At 45.3% G+C, this 22111-nt stretch overlaps 1 protein-coding gene across 1 annotated transcript in view; it reads left to right on the plus strand.

Annotated features, from left to right (window-relative positions):
• Positions 1 to 21651, plus strand: part of LOC146179620 (neuroglian-like) — a 32434-nt gene extending 10783 nt beyond the window's left edge. Inside the window, exons 6-9 of the mRNA XM_084580224.1 lie at positions 132 to 1306; positions 5294 to 5519; positions 17580 to 18868; positions 21290 to 21651. Of these exons, the coding sequence (XP_084436350.1) occupies positions 132 to 1306; positions 5294 to 5519; positions 17580 to 18868; positions 21290 to 21523 (2924 nt within the window). The 3' untranslated portion in view covers positions 21524 to 21651. The remainder of the gene's footprint in view (positions 1 to 131; positions 1307 to 5293; positions 5520 to 17579; positions 18869 to 21289) is intronic.
• The last annotated feature ends 460 nt before the right edge of the window (positions 21652 to 22111 follow it).

Genomic DNA, 22111 nt, shown 5'->3' on the forward strand with positions numbered 1-22111 from the left:
CCGTGTGCTGTGCGATGTCAGCGCACGTTAAAGAACCCCAGGTGGTCGAAATTTCCGGAGTCCTCCACTACGGCGTCTCTCATAGCCTGAGTTGCTTTGGGACGTTAAACCCCACAAACCAAACCAAACCCACAACACCTCCTTTACTCCCAACAAATGGGAGAACGCCATTACGAGCATTCCTGCAACTGACACAGAAGCGAACTTGTCCCTCAGCCCCTGGACCAATTATACGTTTCAAGTCGTGGCTCACAACAAGATAGGTCGCTCGGCGCCCTCTCACCCGCTGTCGACGATGTGTTCTACAGCCGAGGATGTGCCCTATAAGAATCCGGACAATGTCGTTGGTAGAGGAGACCACCCCGATAGCTTGGTCATCAGTTGGACGCCTATGCCTATGATCGACCACAATGCCCCGGGCTTCTTCTACAAGGTGCACTGGAAGCGCCTGGACTCTTCGGACGACACCTGGATGTCGCACATCGTGGAGGACTGGAAGCAGGACAGGCACATTGTGCAAAGTCAGCCCACGTTCACTCCGTATAGGATCAGGGTGGAAGCACACAACCGCAGGGGACAGGCACGGATGTCTCCCGTCGAAGTCATCGGCTACTCCGGAGAAGACGTTCCGCTTGCAGAACCTAAAGACTTTAAGTTGGTTCAAGTGCTTGATTCCCAGTCAGCGACTTTCTCGTGGAGTCCTGTTAGCGCCGAGTCTGTGCGCGGCCACTTCCGGGGCTACAAAGTCCAGACGTGGACATCTGATGCCCAAGATTCGAGATTAGAGGTGGTGGTGCCGGCCAACAGTACAACAGCGGAGCTCAGTGTGTTCCAGCCTTTCACCCACTACCTGGTACGCGTTCTCGTGTTCAACGACGGATACGACGGACCACCTTCAGAGACCATCGAATTCACGACACCTGAGGGCACTCCTGGGCCCGTCGCTGACCTCGAAGGCATCCCCACAGGTTCGACAGGCTTCTACTTGACTTGGAAGAGGCCGGCACAACCGAACGGCATCTTGACAGGTTACCACATCTACTACCAGCAAGCCAGAGGCACCGATGTGGGGCCCGAGATGCAGCGGCTGCCTCCGGTACGCGACCCTCTCCAGATGAGTGCCAGGCTAACGGGTCTCAGACCTAATACCGTATACCGCATCACTGTTCGGGCGGCCACAGCGCTGGGCCTGGGGGACCAGTACTTCATTGAGCTGCGTACGGCTGAGCCCTCGGAGCGCATGCCAGACGTGCCAGACTTCACTTGGGCACGCATTTCGGACAACGGTGGCGATACGAGCATCAAGGTGAGGTGCTGTTTCCGGAATACGTGTAACGTTATGTCCCATCTCATGCTTGGAAATGCTTAGATTTTATGCCATGTGAAGCTTATCTAGATGCTTATGTGCATTGCCAGCTCTGATTGCTGTTCTTCGCAGGACAATTGCACTGCTGGTACTGCACTGCTTTGCTGTGCATGCAGTTAAATCACGCCTGTTCAAACACTTGACATAATTTTTGTAATCTTACATAAAGAACATTTCCGTTGAGATGTTTACTTGGAGAGAAAAGGTTTTTCAATCATTTTGAGCCTGTAGCACATCATGCCTTAAATAAATTAAGAGTGACTTTAGCGACTAAATTAGTGAAAGGCGAAATCCTGAGTGCCGCATTGTGCTACGCAACTGTCACTAATTAGTAATCAATTATATAATTAGTCAATCATTAGTGAATTCATTATTAGTCATTCAGTAGTTAATTATTTATTACTTAGCTACATAATCAATGACTTAATTAGTCATTAAGTTGGTAACAATTAATTAATTAGTCATTAATTTGTAATTGATCATTGATTGGCATATGGCCATACAAGGCACGCATTCGCGCATACTGTGGTGGTGCCCTATGATTAGTCGAGACCTCTATGACGTCATCCTGCCTCGGCCAATCAGAGCCACCGCTAAAGTGGGATACATTTTGTCCACGACTGTACGAACTATTCAAGGCTTTCGCCTTAAAACCACTCGTTATTACACAACAGGCTATTTTCTAAAACATATAGTGGAACCAGTTCAAAGCAGCTAAGGGCGCAAATTGAAGCTCAGTCCGTGACCAGAGGTGATGATCGCGTGCCGCAGAGACGTCCAAGAGACATCCCTATAAAAGCACTCGTATGCGCGTTGAATACCTTAAGTAGCGAGTAAAACTGAATGGTGAGTTCTATAAAATGCGTTAGACTCTATTATTCAAGTCACAAAGTTTTATTAAGGACGCGGGTATTAACGAGCAGTTAATGTCTGCAATGTTTCTTGAAGAAATGATGTGAACTCAAGCCACGGAAATAGCAAAGTTTCATACAGCAGAACCTCAGTATAGTAAACTCGGACATAGTAAAGCGAAACTTAATTCCCAGTTTTTCTTCAAAAACGACTGTACATATTTTCCCCTATATAGTGAAAGCATTTTTTATAAAAATCGGTTGTAGCAAAGTGCATCTGGCAGCGGCGATGTACTTCTCACAAGATGACATTGCGGCACACGCACTACCTAAAACAGTGAAACATTTTCTTTTATTTAAAAAAAAAAGGAAAATAATGAAACTTGTTTTAAGTGGCTTTACAATCAGGCTCACTAACCTTAAGGAGAAGGTAATTTTACGTAGCTTTTCCCCGCGAGGGAAAGCATGGGACAGGTAGAAAAAAAAAAGTAAAGCTGGCTACGAACGTGAAAAGAAAAGGGGCTGTCCGTTCAGAAAGTAAACGCTAATAAAAGTGCAGCAAGAAACAAGGAAGACAAGAAACCGCCAAACATTCGCAGCCCTGTGCAGCGCCACTCACGAGGCAAAGATCTTGCCATCTTTGCGGCTTTTCGACGCTTGACTGTCGCGCGCATTTCTCATCTTCTTAAATAACAGAAACAGTAGAAGATGCTACGTTCATGCAAGGCATTGTTCTTTACTTGAAATCAAACTCAGTTTTATATGTAGCCGAGTTGCATTCATGCTAAAGAGATACTTTCAAAAGGTGTAACCAGAAAAAGTGTTATAACTAAAAAAGAAATGTGCCCAGAGATGATTAGAGAGGGATGGAAGCGAGAGCTGTGAAAAAGGCTGACCGCCGAAGAATTGACGCGTTTGAATTCTGGTGCTGGCGAAGACTCTTGAGAGTTCCTTGGGCTGCCAGAAGATCAAATCAGTCCATATCGTCGACCATAAACCCTGACTGCTCATTGGAGGGTCAAATTCTAAAATTAAAGCTCAGCTACTTTGGTCATCTGATGAGAAGAAAGGAGTCGCTGGAGAAAGATTTGAGTTGGGAAAGGTTGAGGGTCGCCGGAGAAGGGGTAGGCAGCGAACGCGATGGTTAGATGGCATCCTCAAGGCACTGCAGATGAAGTTATGTGATGTTAGGAAGATAGTGAGAGACCGGAAAGCGTGGCGTGACATAGTCCATAGGGTCTCGAAGAGTCGGACACGACTGAACGACTGAACTGAACTGTACTGGAAGCTATTTTAGACTCTGCGTGTGTGTCTGTGTGTGTGTGTGTGTGTGTGTGTGTGTGTGTGTGTGTGTGTGTGTGTGTGTGTGTGTGTGTGTGTGTGTGTGTGTGTGTGTGTGTGTGTGTGTGTGTGTGTGTGTGTGTGTGTGTGTGTGTGTGTGTGTGTGTGTGTGTGTGTGTGTGTGTGTGTGTGTGTGTGTGTGTGTGTGTGTGTGTGTGTGTGTGTGTGTGTGTGTGTGTGCGCGCGTGCGTGCGTGCGTGCCTGCCTGCCTGCGTGCGTGCGTGCGTGCGTGCGTGCCTGCCTGCCTGCCTGCGTGTGTGAGTCATGTTTTTGTAAGTAGCCATGTAATTACCAGACAGCATCTTCAGGACCATGTCATCCTCAACAACTGACATAGTAAAAACCATGGCATAATAAAGAATTTTGCCGGTTCGAGTGACTTTACTATAAAGGGGCTCTATCGTATCGACTTTATGCGGAAGTCATTGTCGTGTGGCTTCAAACCATTTTGTAAGGGTCATTCCATGCCAAATGTACCAGAGTTTGCGATCGACCCTCTCCGATCTTGTCGATAAAGTATCTGGCTCTTCACTGAACCAGCTTAAATAAATACCCTAATTACCTTTAGCGAAAAAACGAAATTCATAAAAAACAAGAACGCGAACAGAAGCGGTAAAACATGTGATATTTTTTGCGAATGCCGGAAAAACTATAAAAAAGGCTGAAAATACGGTGTTTTTTGTGGGAAAAGAATGAAATAAAACAACATAAAACCTTTTCGCTACCAGCTTGTTCGTTGTGCGATTATAAACCGCAATCCATATTCATTATCGTCAAAAAACTTTTAAACGTGAAAATAAAATATTGGATTTTGTGTAAATTTTTTCGCGAGACCAACTTTTGCACTTCTCTAAAAAATTCGAAGATGTGTCACATGACCAGCAAATGTTTTTCGCCACAGCTACTAAGATTAAGTACTTTTGTCGGTTCTATAAATAGCCACACATTTTATCGACAACATACGAGGGGATGGAGCGCTAGATCTGGTATGTTTCGCATGGAATGACCCAGAAGCAATCACGAAAGATAGATAAACGCATGCAGTGTAATTTAAACAGAACAGTGTAACTGCAGAAAAACCATAGATTTGCCTTTCAAGTACCAGCGCGTGGTGCATGAGCGCCCTCAGTTCCTGCGAAACGTGTTGTAGAAGCTGGTGAACTTATCAGCGATTATGGTGCTCTTCATGACACCTACAAACTCCTGCGCATCACAACTATCGCCTAGACAGAGTGACTTCAATTAACTCAAACATGCAGTGCTGGACTAGATTATATATATTTATGGGTATTTCCTATGATACCTAATCATCTGCAACTCAAGCACAAAAATTACTCAGGATAGACAGGTGATCTGAATAAAAAATAACCGTTGCTGTCGGTTTGCAGAGGAAAGTACCAGCAGTATAGTTGTTCTATAGTCGGGCTAGTTACTTTGCACATGACGCCTTGTGAGCTGCATTGCGGTAACAAGACAATATGAAGAGACAGGCCACAAGACGGGAGAAGACAGCCAGAAAAACAGATGATACTCAAAAATAAAAGGCCCGTACGTCGTTTTGTTTCTTCCACACATTCTTGCACATGTTGGGGTTGGGCCGGGCCGACGCGGTGAACAAGAGTAATTCATTCCATTTCGAAAGTGAAATTGATTGAATGCAGTGTTGAGGAACGTTGGCTAATGGCGCAGCATTGGCAAGTCCGTAACAATGTGATTCGCACTCTTGGACTTGCAGGTGACGTGGGTGCCGTCGACAAGTGGCTATCCGGGCAGTGACTTCTACGTGCAGTACCGCCGCAAAGGCGAGGAGGTGTGGCAGAGAACCGATGTGGAGACTCGGAGGGAGAGCATACTGCTCTCGGAACTGGAAGCAGATGCCCTCTACGAGTTGCGGGTCGTCGCCGTCGATGGCAGATTCGAGACCGCTTCGCGCATTCAGGAAATCCAGACAGGAGGAATTCGCCAGTGAATGCAACCGCGAGTACTGTCAATGTGAAGCGAAACCTGGTGAAGACAGCTGAACTGACAACAGCGAAAGGAAATGTTCTTATTTGACAGTGCACAAAACGCAGTACTTTCCGCTTCACTGGGAGGAGTGTTCAGAAACCCCTAGCAAAATGCTCTCCGCGTTGCTGTTTTTTCTTTCTTTTTTATTCACGCCTGGGTTCTCCGTTCATGGCGCTGATCATACATAAAGAACGTTGTGCCTCGGGGCGTATTCCGTACTTCAGTAAAACAGAAAATTGTCAGAGTTGGTACTGGTCCATGACAACTGCATTATGACTGAAAAAATAATACTGCGCTAAGAAAGCGAGTATTTCCGGGTCCACTTCTACATATCGCAGTCCAATCGATCCGCGCGACAGCCACTTGGACTGCAACAATGCTGTTCCGAATACCGTGAAATTTTGCTCATCTGTATTTTCAGGACATAAACATTAATGCGAGCTTATTGAAATTTACTTTTATAATTGACCATGATTCTCTTTATGGGGAATAAGGGTTTAATAAAAGCTGGTGCCGTATACGGCCAGAACTTCTGCCGTAAAATTTTATTCTCTTTACTCGTCTAGAGAATCCCGGTATAGAAAGCTCGAACTTGACGCCACTGACGTAATAGAGAGATTTAGCACACCGTACCGTGGACCGCCACCGCGCGTTCCATTGCGCATGCCCAGATCACTTTGATGCCGATGGATGGCGCCACATACTTGATGTCGGCACATTGACCTGGCGCATCGGAACCAATCAGCTTGAACGCCCCGCCCACGAGCGGTAGAGTGTCACGGTGGCGGATCGCGGATCACGGTATGCTAAATCTCTCTAATGACATGTATTATTCAAAACTCCAGCCGGCCTTCTACGATCCGCGCAGGTGGAAATAAAGTTTATTAAAAATGGTAAACCCTCTTTTATTTCAGTGCCATTAATATTGCGACCATCTCAGCGGAATGCATTTTGACGCCTGTTCTCGTTTATTCCCCCCGATATGCAGTTACCAATGGGAAGGGGTGCAGGATTGTTCCCCAAAAGAAGAGTGATGTCTTAACTCAGGATTCAAAATTTGTACAGCTTAGAAGTTCGAAGAATTCGCTTTAATGGGAAAATTTTCTACGTCGTGTGCCTGAATCTTTGAGATTATTTAAAAAAAAATCTATGGAGTGCAAGAATCATCTGGTCGCTCATTATCCGTGATTCGAGAAACGAGCATCGGCAGTTGGACTTGCCATCAGTGAACAGTTTGTAGCGTTTGTTGTAATAAAAAACTGCGCCTATAAAATGGAAACTTTGCCATTGAAATGAATGAATTTTGCCGGACGCAGGGCTCGGAAAAACACCTTCTGGAAGATAATTGGTTATTTGCTAGCAGTACATATTAGTGTAAAACTCTTCTGTCACACCATTGCTCATGTAAGTATGTATAAAGCTTCCCCTTTATTCTTCTTCGTGGTGTCTGATAATTAACAGCTCTGTTGAACCGTGCCCTATTATATCGTTATTAATGCGTGGCTTCACGCAGAAAGCAGAAAACACAGGGTGTCTTTTTTTCTCCTGCTGGAAATTCTAAGAAGTAGGCGAAGTGTGAAAGGATATTTCCCGATCTGATATCTGGTTATATCGCTTTGTGACCACCATGTACTCGACATAACGGCCATCAAACACTCGGCACTTGATGGCGAGCATATCAAAATAATCATTTCAGTAGATAACAAAAAAGGAACATAGCAGTTTTAGAACTGAAGCCAAAAGTCAAATCTGCTAATGCAACAAAAACTTTTCCTCTAAACAAAATCGCATTCTTTTTTAGACACTGCAATAATTGTTCCCTATGACTAGCTACGAACAAAAACAATAGAAAATAGTGCTCCTTTAATGTCTATTTCCTCGACTACCACAGTTTTGAGTGCTGGCCAACGGTAGTGCAAGCTTTCGCTGGTGTGAGCTTTGTTGCGACCTTCTGTTTCTCAGGAAAGCTGTTTCTTGGGCTAGTTGGTATTGATACAAACGATAGTCGACGACGAAGCGGAGGCAATCAGTGGCTAGTTGACGTAGACGATGAAGTGGTTGTTAGTTGGCATAGACGACGAAGTTGGTTGCCTGGAACCGCCCTCAGACCGCTGCTCGGACCGCTCTCGGACTTCGGCAGTCTTCTAGGCTCAGGACGTTGCCTGGACGTTTGGCTCAATACCCGTTACAGTATAAGTTTGCCCAACTATACCGACTATAGCAAAAACAAAAAAAAGGAAGGAACCTGAGAGATTCAGGAAACACAGCGCTGCGTGTCTCTCACGACCCTCTCTCTCTCTCTCTCTTTTTTTTATCTTAAGGCTTCGCCAAAACTATGAGCTTCTGTTTCTTTTCACGCTGACGCCAGCAATTCCAGGAAGCGTTCTCTATTTAATTATATTCCGAGCCTTGTGGCTGCCTTTGCAACTCGGACACTCACGTTCATAAAATGCAGCAAATATATAAACACATCATGACTGCTCAAAATGGAGAGAAATCGTAATCTTCCAAATATTCCTTCCGGCGCAGCAGGCAAGCATGTGACGTTATTCATTAAATGCGACGAGACAGTGTCATTGACGCGCTCTTTTATGGCCAGTTTTAGAATGTGACCGGAGCGGACAGAAGGGAACCTAACCACGTCTAACCAAACCCTTCACTATGCTCTTCCAACATCAGCGTTCCATGCAGATCACCTTATTTTAAACCTCATTAATATCTGTTTCGCTGTGAGGCTGCCCACATGAGCCAAACTACTGCATGTCTTAGCACCTTCAACCATTTCGTTATTATGCTATTGTGTTCATGTGGAGCTTTTTTTGACGTCGCTTTTAATTTTAAGGTGACTATGAAATATTGGTGGGTGTTGTTGGTGGGTGTTGTTGTGACCATACTGATGGGAATGGGTTGATAATCAGATGCGTATTGAAAGTCTTTCCATTCAGGTTTGACCTGAACTCGCTCAGAGGAGTTGACTTTCATAGAAAACTAATGCTCTTCAGGTTTGATCTGTGTACGCGCCGAGAATTTACGACTGCCATGAAAACTAATGCGGTACTTTGTCAAGAATACCTCAACAGCTAGAAAAAAACTGACGTGAAAGGAGCAAGGGGAATAACATTTATTAGAGCGAAGTGCAAGTAGGCCAGGGGCTCTTGGGAGGGTTCCTGAGTCTATTAGCCATTTCATCGCCGCCAGCTGCCATGCCCGATCCACCAGCTTTAGCTGGTCACCCAACCCAGCGCCCAACAAATTGAATGCCCGTTAGAGTGTTGCAGTGCGTATGTTTTCCATTTTTTGTGTGTTTCTGATGTTTTTCATTTTGTATAACGGTCCCATCAGTTCACCCACTCCTGTAAGAGCCTAGCAAGGCTTACAGTATGCTTAAATAAAAAAATAAATTAAAAAGAATAGAGCTTTTTCCCTTAGAATGCGGTAAAGAGTATCGCGCGGAATGTCAACACAAAGCATTTTAGCATCAGTAGCCTTCAGTGGAGAGAAGGCGTGTCCTGATCGTTTTGTGTTGTCAATACCAAAGCTATCCAAAGGGGCCATAAATACTATGAAATTATTTGTAACATGTCACCGTATGTGGCTATCGTCCAAAGGCAGAATAAATGAAATAAAGATATGGCAAATAGAGGAATAAAAAAATATAACATACACTGTTCGAATATTTTATGTCATACGAGCGTGCGAATTACTACATGAATACATGGATATTTTTAAGCATCATTCTGACAGCTGTGTTGCCGAAGTAGCGTGCGCTAGTGGTTAGAATTGGCAAACTGACCATGTCCAAGATGAACTTCTCTCTTCTCCTGTTAAGCATTATTTGAGACCTGTAGTCTGTAGGAGCAATCAGGTGTTTTAGTGAGGCCATCATACAGTGCATCCGGAAAATGTTAATGGTGGGTCGGCCATATGATCCGTATTTAATATGCTGCCTAGAAGTACCTACCCTTTTTTGGGGGGGATTTATAAGGAAAGTGGAGTGATGTAATGCCATCCTACCACAATACAAATAATTTGGGAGGAGGACAATACATATACTACTCCTTCACCCGAAAATGCACACGGACGCCTATGCATTCAGCAAGAACTATCTACTTCCAATTAACTATATATGCACCGCAGATTCTCCTTGACGGCTGCCACTTCAGCCACGGTTCCAAACCCATTTTTCTCAGCTTTTTAGTTTTCGAGCAGAATATGTTCCGTCTGCCTTCTTTGAATGATTAGCTCATCTCAGCTTCCAAACATCAGCTCCGCCGAGAAAACCCACATCGAATAGTCACTAAATGACGGCTAACCAACCCACAGCACCACACAGCCAGCAGACGAATGTTTTGCCAACCATGACAAGGCACACCCTTCCCCCGTGCTCCGATTAGTGACTGGTTAAATAGGCCAGGAGATGTCTATTGCAGCGTATGTGCCCACGCGTTTATACTCCGTGACGCCATCTTTGTTAGGTTTTTTTTTTTTTTTTTTTTTTTCCTGCTGCGATGATAGCGCCAGAATCGGGAACTCTCCCATATCACACGTGCCTGGTGTAATTTTAACGCTCGTCGAGGTCGTTCTTGTTTTCAGCTGTCCCGCAGAAGCTTGGATTCCGCTTCGCCTCTGTAATCTGCGAAAGGAGAGGGGGGGTCACGGAGGCGTTTCATTACGATGCGGTCAGCTCTTTGGCCTGGCGCGTTTCCCTCGCCTTCAAGCGACGTGTTATTCGCCGCAACCAAATTAAGGCACACGATATCCCGAGGCGCTCGCTGCCTAAGACGCCAGTCAGGCCATTAGTCGGCGCAAATGTGACCGAAGAGACCATGCCCCGCTACACCTGCCGGCGTGAGAACAGCTTGGCAAGTAAGATAAAAATAATGTATTCATAAGTGCACGCAGCATACAGGAAGTGTTAGTAATATACAGGATCGAATTTTCCGTGAGGACGTGATGACAACGTGATTGTGTGTGTGTGTGTGTGTGTGTGTGTGTGTGTGTGTGTGTGTGTGTGTGTGTGTGTGTGTGTGTGTGTGTGTGTGTGTGTGTGTGTGTGTGTGTGTGTGTGTGTGTGTGTGTGTGTGTGTGTGTGTGTGTGTGTGTGTGTGTGTGTGTGTGTGTGTGTGTGTGTGTGTGTGTGTGTGTGTGTGTGTGTGTGTGTGTGTGTGTGTGTGTGTGTGTGTGTGTGTGTGTGTGTGTGTGTGTGTGTGTGTGTGTGTGTGTGTGTGTGTGTGTGTGTGTGCGTGCGTGCGTGCGTTCGCGCGTGCGCGCGCGTGTGTGTGCGTAGAACCAGGTCAAATTATTGTAACGCAAGTAATTATCTAATTAATAGGTTAAGTTATACAGCATACTAAAGTGATCCTAAACGTACCATTTAGAATGTGAACGTTTTAGAACGTGTTAAGAGATTTTCCGTTCTGTGTTTTTCAAAGTAACTTTAGCGTGGTTCCTAGACTCGTTTAGCAGCTTCACGTGAAGCAGTGAGATTTTCGGATTACAGATGAAATGTCTAGAATTGTCGTAATACCCCCTGATGCAGCGCTTCCCTCCATTCCGGAACATTTTAAGAAGTTCTTTCAGAAAATATTTTATTGATGTGGTAATTAATATACCGCTGTTATGCTGTACCGCTATCTCCCATATAATTCCCTCTACCTGAGGCCTTTGAGGTGCATTCTAAAGAAAGTCATTAAAATACAACACGCACTACTGCGTTTCTATTGTAGATCTGTCTTGTGTGGCCGTGTTAAAGGAATATCAGTTGTACAAAGCGGCTGTGAACAAGTATGCCAGAGGGCAGTGTTGGTTCCTTGCCCTTTACAGGAATGACGCTAGCTCCAGCGCAGCTGCTGCCGCTCCTAGCGCTTGTTACAGCAGTAGCGGTCGCCACCAACGCGCCACCTGTGAGGACTCGAATAATTCAGCCTCCCCAAGACCTCGAGGTGAAAGAGAACATGTTCCTATTCTCATACGTTAATTCCTAACCACTGCATACCCTGGCTGCGCAGAATGTTCGGCACGCGGTTTACATTACAGACAAATTTATTCTCTCTTGATTGTTTATTGACTTAGCGCACGTGAAAGTCAACCGCGAGGATCGAACGCCAGGAGGATGCTAAGAAAGCCATAATCGATTCGCATCAGGAAAAAGCGCGACTGCAAACACAAACAAAAACCGCTTTACTTAAGTCTTCGACGGGCCGCATTGCAAAGTGATCGAGGAAAAGGGGCACTCAACTCGATATATAAAAAAAAAAGGTGATGATGCCGCTTGGCCTTTCATAAGGTTATAATAAGCATTTTAAATGTCATTATTTGGCTCTCCGTATAGAGTTAACATGTGTTCACGATAATATGTATGAACAAAAATATTTCGACAGCAAAGTGAGAAACAAAGCCTTATTTATTTAGTCACATAATTAACATATTTGCCACTACCGACCTTACATAGAAGAAGAGGATCACGGAACATCGCAAATCCATGCAAAACAGAAAATAAGAGGACATGAGACTGCAAATATATAGCATTTTAAGGGGGGGGGGGGGGAACATGACGTCGAGCTGTGAACAATTTCATATTGCCTTTTAACACATGCAGTGTTGTGCGAAGTTCGTGCTAGTGATGAACATCCAGACACAGCGGTGAATACCGACGTTAGTGGAGGAGCATATAAACCGGTAGTCTGAGTTGTTTCGACGAAACGACTCGTCTATGCCAAAGAGCCGTTCTCTCGTGGAAACGTTGGCTGGAGTACTGATGCTTGCCCCCAAACTTTGCCCCCTTTGCTATGCGTTTTTTTTTTTTTTTTAAGAATTCTATCTCCCTACCATCCCTTTCCAGAGCCTGAAGAGATGTGGACTGATCTTCGTGATATAATAAAATAAGTTGCTACTAAGGTAGTTGCAAAGCAAAAGAAATGCAAGAAAGCAAACTGGTTATCTGAAGAGGCTTTGCAAATAGCTGAAGAAAGGAGGATGGCAAAAGTTATGGGGGAAAGAGAAAGATACAAGGTTCTCAATGTGTATTTTCAGAAAATAGCAAGGAGAGATAAGAATGCCTTCCTGAACATACAGTGCCAGGCAGTTGAGGACAACAGCCAATTAAGGAACACAAGAGCTCTGTATAAGACAATCAAAGATATCAAAGGAAGCTTCTGTGCTAAGCTGGGCGTGATAAAGGACAAACGAGGCAAGGACCTCACTGAAGCCTCAGAGATAAAGAAGAGGTGGCAGGAATACACAGAAGAACTGTACAAGAAGGACCCGGATGTGCAAACCCAACATAAGACGGTTATGATTACTGATCTCGAGCCGAGCATCCTGAAGAGTGAAGTTGAATGGGCCTTAGCCAGCCTTGCTAAGAACAAAGCTAGCGGAATTGATGGTATTCCAGCTGAGTTGCTTCAAAACCTCAATCACGAAGCTGTTAACATTCTGCATACATTATGTCAGAAGATTTGGACAACCCTGAAGTGGCCACAGGATTGGAGGAGGTTGGTTTACATCCCCATTCCAAAGAAAGGCAGTGCCAAAGATTGTTCCAACTACCGCACGATAGCGCTTATTTCGCATGCTAGCAAGGTGATGTTAAAAATCCTCCAAGGTAGGCTGCAGCAGTATGTGGATCGGGAGCTTCCAGACGTGCAAGCTGGGTTTCGCAAGGGCAGGGGAACTAGAGACCAAATTGCCAACCTTCGCTGGATCATGGAAAAAGCAAGAGAGTTCCAGAAACCCATCTACTTCTGCTTTATTGATTATGCGAAAGCATTTGACTGCGTAGATTACAGCAGATTGTGGCAAGCTCTTCAAGAGATGGGAGTTCCAATTCACCTCATCTGTCTCCTCAGAAACCTGTATGAAGGGCAAGAGGCCACAGTCAGAACTGGGCATGGACCTACTGATTGGTTTCCGATTGAGAAAGCAGTGAGGCAAGGCTGTATACTGTCGCCCTGCCTATTTAACCTATATGCAGAGTGCATCATGAGGAAGGCCGGTCTGGACGAGTCTTCAGCTGGAGTGAAGATTGCTGGAAAACGTATCAACAACCTTAGGTATGCGGATGATACCGCTTTAATGGCAGAAAGTGAAGTGGAACTCAAGAGATTTCTGATGCGCTTACAAGAAGAGAGTGAGAAGTTTGGGCTTAAACTGAACATTAAAAAGACAAAGATCATGGCGTCTTGCCCTATCAAGTCCTGGAGCAACAAGGGACAAGAAGTGGAAGCTGTGACAGATTTTCTCTTCTTGGGCTCCAAGATTACCCCGGAAGGAGACTGCAGCCATGAAATTAGGAGACGCCTGCTTCTGGGAAAGCGAGCCATGGTTAGCCTTGACCGCCTAGTAAAGAGCAGAGACTAGTCTGTCAACCAAGATCCGTATAACTCGTGCTATGGTCTTTCCAGTTGTGATGTATGGATGCGAGAGTTGGACGGTTAAGAAGGCTGACCACCGAAGAATTGACGCATTTGAATTGTGGTGCTGGCGGAGACTCTTGAGAGTTCCTTGGACTGCCAGAAGGTCAAATCAGTCGATATTTCGACCATAAACCCTGACTGCTCATTGAAGGGTCGAATTTTAAAGTTAAAGCTCAGCTACTTTGGTCATCTGATGAGAAGAGAGGAGTCGCTGGAGAAAGATTTGATGTTGGGAAAGGTTGAGGGTCGCCGGAGAAGGGGTAGGCAGCGAACGCGATGGTTAGATGGCATCCTCGAGGCGCTGCAGATGAAGTTATGTGATGTTAGGAAGATAGAGACCGGAAAGCGTGGCGTGACATGGTCTATAGAGTCACGAAGAGTCGGACACGACTGAACGACTGAACTGACCATCCCTTTCAATGGATCTCCTTATTTACTATAGCGATTATATGCGTCTTTTATTGACAGTTTGTCTGTTTCTCTCCTTTGCTCTTTGCTGTTCTCTCCGCTGCATCGTTCTCTCAGTGCCCTCTTTTCACGGGCCCTGCTCCATTGCTCTCTAGTTACTGCGTATCTGAACTAACGTTGTTCACCATGTATCTGTTTTGTTCCTGCTATTCTTTCTTACTGCTTCTGCTATATTGCCATTGTCCTTTGCTTTTTGTGTCTGCCCTACTGTCCACATTTAATGTTTCAGCTGCTACCTTCTTACCGTCTTCTTTCACCTACCAGGAGTTCTCTGTCTTCACTTCCCTTTCTTCAATGTGTGCCATTTACATTTCTTTTTCTTTTCTTTTCGCACTGGAAAAACAGTTTAGCGATTTGGTCTCCGTCTCATGATTTGTTTTGTGTGTTTTTCTATTATAATCCGATTTTTTTTTTCTTTTTTGTTTAGTTTAGCATATCGTTCCTTTGCGGTTACATCGCACTGGATCAAAGGCCGGTAACCTTCTGCTGGTCAGGGCTCCCTCTCTCTCCTTCATTTGTATTTGTGATCCTCTCCTGCTGAAAATAGTCATAAAATGGAGAGCTGCTGTGGCTCCGGGATGTATGTGCTTTCTTTTGATAGCAAAGCGAGCTAGCTGGAGACTTTAAGATATCTAAACAGGCTATTTTGTTGGCGGGGAGAATATTCCATAAAGGAATAAATGAACACAACTGCAACTGGTGTCCTGAAAGCAAATTACAGCCATGGTGGAGATGTACCACCACCCGATAGAAATAGGATGAATCGGGAGCCTGGGAAGTGACTACGTGTAATGCGGGCGCGCTCGCAATCTGAAAATTTTCATGTTTTTCTACCATGCCTAATGGTTATTTAATGACCAGTGTATTTGGCATGATGGAAACTAAATACATTACTTGAAGGCTTGGTTACTCCCACGAACTGCATCGATGACCTTGGGGAAAGTCCTCCGAGTTATGGCTGCTAAACTGCTGCGCGCGCTGATCTGTTTTGCAGGTTGCGGTCGGCAAGAGAGCGAAGTTTCGTTGCAATGCCGTGGCGGATCCTGCACAAGAGCTGACCATCGAATGGATGTTTAGAGGCGAGCCCATAGACTTCGAAGCAGATCCTCGGCTGGCTCGTTGGTATGACAACTCGCTCGTCATCACTCAAACAGTGTCACTGGACTCTGGCGTCTACACGTGTGTGGCAAGTACTGCGGTGGATAGCGACCGCGCGCAGGCCAGTCTCATGGTTCAAGGTTCGTGCTTCCGAACTTCCAAGAGCTCGCTTAAAGGGCTACCTACGCCGCATTTTCTCACAGTTAGTTTTTTCGTAGTTATACATAACAAAGCAAACGCGGACCATCACCCTAAGTTGGACTGGGCTCGTAAACAACTGATAAAACATTTCTTTCAAGTATCTTCGACTTCTCTTTCAACGGTTGAACTGTTGATGTGACGCATAAAGCAAGTATTAAAAAATGTGAGGCACCCACAATCTACAAGATAAGAGCTATTTCCACGTTTACTGTCATTTCAGCGTCTTGAGAGGGATAGCACAACAATGCAAGCACGGGGGCCGGTTGGCCGATCATTTAAGAGATCAAGCCAATTAAACCGACACATCACTGACGAAAGAAATGTGCGAAACGTGACGATTTGTGACTTAGTGCATACCATTTGTAATTCAGCACACTGGTTTTTAACCAAATATCTGGCTTATATCGACTGTCACAAGCCTATTCTACTTGAGCTCTAGACTGCTAGATTGATCTCATCGATAAAAGAAAATTAGCATGAGCGTTTTTGAGCGAGGAGTCGAAAGGGGTAAATGAATATCTAATGTTCCAAAAGCGTACCAGATTACGTGATTGTTTATTTGCTAGAACTGGCTGAGTATTTCACTTTGTAAAAAGCTTCATAATGTCTGCGCCTCAGTTCCTTAGGTGGGAGTTATTTCAGTAAATAAACGCGGCAGTTTATGGTACTTGAAGGCTAAAGTAAAGATAATGATGTGACTGCTTACAAAATAGTCTCCCCATATTTTATCGCTATTTAGCATAGTCTCAGTGAGAAAGGAAACGATTGATTATAGAATGACACAACGAAGACACGGAAGATAGCGCTGAGGTATCCTCAAAGTGCCGGTTTCATCAAACTTTCCGCCTCCTGAAAGATGTGAATCGAGGGAATGTGAAATGTCCGGAGCTTCTTTAAAAACCGAAGTGCCACCCTCTTTTTTGTGAGAAATAACAAATTTGTAAGACATATTGTAACAATGAAGCATGGTCTGCTTGCCCTGGCCTCTAACCACATCCTAAAGATCGTGTTCACATGCTACTAACCAAGCCAAATTGAATGTTTAAGTAGTAAAGACTCCAAACTTGTGCTTGAGCGTTTCATTGTTTGCAAAGATGCGTAAATACTAGTGCACTCATCAAGCCGTGCAATTTGCCTAACCAAGTTCCTACATATTTCAATATAGAATTTCTTCTCCCACCTGCTTCGGATAAAATGTATACAGTCGAGTGATGGCTGTGACACTAAAGTGAAGTGTAGGTTATGTGAAGGGATTAAACACTGCGATATAATAGTAAATTCGCCGTTTTTATTTGCTAAAATGCTAAAGCCAGCCTGCCTCAAGAAGTGGAATCACTACGAGTGAAGAAGCATCGATTGCACCGCAGCTGTTATTTTAATTGTTTTGATTTTTTTTTCTTGTCCTTCAAGTCACGTCTCCTGAACTTCGACGTCAAAGTCATAACTCCACTGTGGAGACCGAAACCGCAACGGCCGAAGAAAAAAATTAATATAATATAAAGAGTGTTGTGCAATTATACGCACGCCGTAAAATGCTTCTCCTAGCCACATGGGAATGGGCAGGACATGTAGTGGGAAGAGAGTGTAACTGATGGTCGCGAAGGGTAACAAATTGGATTCCAAGGGAAGAAAAGCGTAGCAGGGGGCCGCAGAGATGAGGTTAACAAGTTCGCAGTGGTCAAGTGAATACAGCTAGTACAAAACTGGGTTAATTGCAGTAATGTGGAAGAAGCCTTCACCCTGCAGTGGGTATAGTGCGACTGATAATGATGATGATGATGCGCATGATATTCCTTTTTTTTTTTTTACCCTGACCCTTTTCTACTCATGCAGATGTTCCCAACGCACCACAGGTGATAAGCGTGGAGTGCAAGGCAGCCACTGCGATTCTGAAGTGGATGCCCAGAGGTGACAATCGGGCACCCATACTGTCATATACTGTCCAGTACAGCACCACATTTACTCCCAACAAATGGGAAAACGCCATCACGAACATTCCTGCAGCTGACACAGAAGTGAACTTGTCCCTCAGCCCCTGGACCAATTATACGTTTCAAGTCGTGGCTCACAACAAGATAGGTCGCTCGGCGCCCTCTCAGCCGCCGTCGACGATGTGCTCGACACACGACGATGTGCCCTATAAGAATCCGGAAAATGTTGTTGGAAGAGGAGACCGCCCCGACAGCTTGGTCATCAGCTGGACGCCTATGCCAATGATCGACCACAATGCCCCGGGCTTCTTCTACAAGGTGCACTGGAAGCGCCTGGACTCTCCGGACGACACGTGGATGTCGCACATCGTGGAGGACTGGAAGCAGGACAGGCACATTGTGCAAAGTCAGCCCACGTTCGCTTCCTACAGGATCAGGGTGGAAGCACACAACAGGAGAGGACAGGCACGGACGTCCGCTGTCGAAGTTATTGGCTATTCCGGAGAAGACGTTCCGCTTGAAGAGCCTAAAGACTTTAAATTGGTTCGAGTTCTTGGTTCCCGTACCGCGACCTTCTCATGGAATCCTGTTAGCGCCGAGTCTGTGCGGGGCCACCTCCGGGGTTACAAGATCCGGCCGCGGAGGTCTGGCGACGAAGATTGGCTATTTGAGGTGTGGATGCCGGCCAACAGCACAAAAGCGGAGCTAAGCGTGTTCCAGCCTTTCACCCACTACCTGGTAAGCGTCCTCGCGTTCAACGACGGATACGACGGACCACCTTCAGAGACCATTGAATTCACGACACCTGAGGGCACTCCTGGGCCCGTCGCTGACCTCGAAGGCATCCCCACAGGATCGACAGGCTTCTACTTGGCTTGGAAGAGGCCGGCACAACCGAACGGCATCTTGACAGGTTACCACATCTACTACCAGGAAGTCAGAGGCACCGAAGTGGGACCCGAGATGCAGCGGCTGCCTCCGGTACGCGACCCTCTCCAGATGAGTGCCAGGCTAACGGGTCTCAGACCTAATACCGTATACCGCATCACTGTTCGGGCGGCCACAGCGCTGGGCCTGGGGGACCGGTACTTCACTGAGCTGCGTACGGCTGAGCCCTCGGAGCGCATGCCAGACGTGCCGGACTTCACGTGGGCGCGCATTTCGGACAACGGTGGCGATACGAGCATCAAGGTGAGGTGCTGTTTCCGGAATACGTGTTACGTTATGTCCCCCCTCACGCTTGGAAAGACTTAGATTTTATGTCATGCGAAGCTTTTTTAGATGCTTATGTGGATTGTAAGCTTCGGTCGCTGCCCTTCACAGCACTATAATTGCACAATTGATACAGCACTACTTTGCTGTACATGCAGTTAAATCAAGCCTGTTCAAAAACTTCATATAGTTGTGTAATCCTAAATAAAACAATATCTCGGTTTTAATGTATATTTGAAGGAAAACTAGGCAGGTTTTTCAGTCATTTTGAGCCTGTAGCACATCACACCTTAGAAACCACAACGTCCCTACATAACAGGTACTTTCCAAAATATAGAATGAAACAATTTCAAAGATGCCAAAGAAGCAAATTAAAACAGAAGCTCAGTTAGTGACCGGATACATTATTTACTGCTATCAAGTCCTGGACAACAAGAACCCTCAAAGAAAACACGTGAAAGTATTATATCGGCTCACGTCATTCAAAGCATTGCATGCTCCACATTTGCTGGGACAATATTACAGTAAAACATCTGACTGCACTACTTGCTCCAATGATAAGTCAAAATGCATTTATTTTGTATTTAAGATAAGCACTGTAATCCGACGTATTTATCAAGTGAACAGCTCCCGTTAAAATTTTGGGGAGCAGAAAGAATGCCGTCGGCACCAGCTGAAAGGCGGGGAAGAAAGAGGGGAAGGAAAAAGCAGGCCATAGAAGTGGCACCCGCAAATCATTTGGTGCTCTCTTCCACACGATCATTCGTGTAAGCCCAACATAAAATGGTGAGCAGCGCACGGCCGTGTTATGCAGTGCGTGGCAGTGCGGGGCAAATATGGCTGAAGGCGCGGCGCTTAACTTAAAACATATTTTTATTCTCACTTGAAACAAAAAAGGGTGCCAATAAAATAGTTGAGCGAAATTTCAATGAAACTAGCTATGAATTGAGCTATAATTTACATTTTTTACAAGGAATGCCTCTGTACGAACTTCATGCTTAAAAACGCGGCACAACACACTTTTTTTTCTGAGTTCAATTTTTTTCGTGAAATATACTGTGTTGTATTATAGTTTAAACCAGCTACTGAGATAGCATCAAATTATAGAGAAGCGGCGAAACATGTGATGCTTCTCATCAGTTGCGAACTATAAGAAGCAACAAATACAGTGTGTGTTTTTTTTTTTTTGGGGGGGGGGGGTAAGAATGAAAGAAAACACAAAAATTTACGTGGCAGGTTTTTCGTTTTGCGATTATAAACCGCATTGCACTTCAATAACTTTAAAAAAATTTCAATTGCGATAGTAAACTATTAGATTTTTGTCTAAATTTTTTAGTGAGACCAGCTCTTACACTTCCGTTGGAAATTTGAAGTGCTGCCACATGACCAGAAAATCTTTTTCCTCAAAGCCATTGAGTAATTATTTTTATCGGCCAAATAATGAGCCACAAATTTTATCGACTAGATCGGAGAGGTCGAGCGAAAAATATGGTCCTTTTGGCATGGAATCACACAGAAGAAATCCCGAAAGATAGATAAACGCACACGGTATAATTTAAACAGAACAATGTAACTTCAGAAAACCCCTAGAGGTGCCTCTCAAGCACCAACCGGTGGTTGATGAGCGCCCTCAATTGCCGTCAAAGATGTAGAAGATGCTGAATTTTTCAGCGATTATTGTGCTCTTCATGACGACTACAACCCCTTGCATATTACAACTATCGCCATGACAGAGTGTCTTCGAGGCAAGATGATTATAACAAGCATGTAATCCTGTGTAGCTTTTTTTTTTTTGTGGGTATTTCTTATGATACCTAATCATCTGCAACTGCTTCAATAAGATGTGTTGTCGGCCTAGTTGTTGCAGTACTTCACACATCTTATAGTAGCGCGAACAAAAACACACACAAGACAGGGTACAGGACGAGCGCTATTTTTTTTTTCGTCCTGTACCCTGTCATGTGTGTGTTTTTGTTCGCGCTACTATAAGATGTCTGAATCTGCAACTGAAGTACAAAATTACCCTGGATGAACAGGTGATCTCAATAAAAGACATGCGTTGCTCTCGGTTTAGTATATATGTTCTAGTCGGGCTAGTTACGTTGTGCATGACGTCTTGTGTGCTGAATTGTGGTAACAGGACAAGAAGAGACAGGTCACAAGACGGGAGAAGATAGCTAGAAGAACGGAATATAGCCATGGATAAAAAGCCCGTACTCCCGTTTGTTTTGTTTCTTCCACACTTTCTTGCACACGTGGTGGTTGGGCCGACACGGTGAACAGGGGTAATTCATTTCATTTTGAAATTGAAATTGATTGAATGACAAGTTGAGAAGCGTTGGCTAATGGGGCGGCATTGGCCAGTCCGTAACAATGTGATTCGCGCTCTTGGACTTGCAGGTGACGTGGGTGCCGTCGACAAGTGGCCATCCGGGCAGTGACTTCTACGTGCAGTACCGCCGCAAAGGCGAGGAGGTGTGGCAGAGAACCAATGTGGAGACTCGAAGGGAGAGCATACTGCTCTCGGGACTGGAAGCAGATGCCCTCTACGAGTTGCGGGTCGTCGCCGTCGATGGAAGATTCGAGACCGCTTCGCGCATTGAAGAGATCCAGACAAGAGGAATTCGCCAGTAAACACAACCGCAGTGCTGTCTGTGTGAAATGAAACCTAGCCAAGACAACTGAGTTGACAACATTAAAGCGAAAGGTTCTTATTTCACAATATGGAGATTGCACAGTTTGTTTCCGCTACAGTGGGTAAATGCACAACGCTTTTCGGAAGTGTTCATAAACTCCCGCATAATGTTGTCCATACGTTTTCGTTTGCTTTTGGAGCGTTAGTTGCCGTCGGCAGTGGGGAATGGTGAGTTGTGAGGGGGAGGCTGCACCAGTGGTGGGCCTTATTATCTGAGCTTCCCTGATGTGCGATCCGCTGGCGAAGCAAGGAATTTTCTGCGCTGACCTCGTTTTGGCGTTACCCGGTTGCCGAGGACAGGACTGGGACTTGGTAGCAGGATGGTGGGGGAGTGCACATATTGGGTTGAGCAGGCGTATAGGTCCAGGCTTGCGCCTAGGAGTGAGGACCTTGCGTGAGAGGGAGTGCGGACCAGTACTGTGATGATAGAGTCGTTGAGTTGGGCACCTGGTTTTGCTGAGCTAGTTTGCGTGGTATAGCAAGTTGGCGTGCCTTTCACGGTATACATTTGGGAGTACAGATAGTGT

The sequence above is a fragment of the Amblyomma maculatum genome, chromosome 9 (assembly GCF_055883805.1).
Source record: "Amblyomma maculatum isolate TAMU_Amacu chromosome 9, ASM5588380v1, whole genome shotgun sequence".
NCBI classification, from domain to species: Eukaryota; Metazoa; Arthropoda; class Arachnida; order Ixodida; family Ixodidae; genus Amblyomma; species Amblyomma maculatum.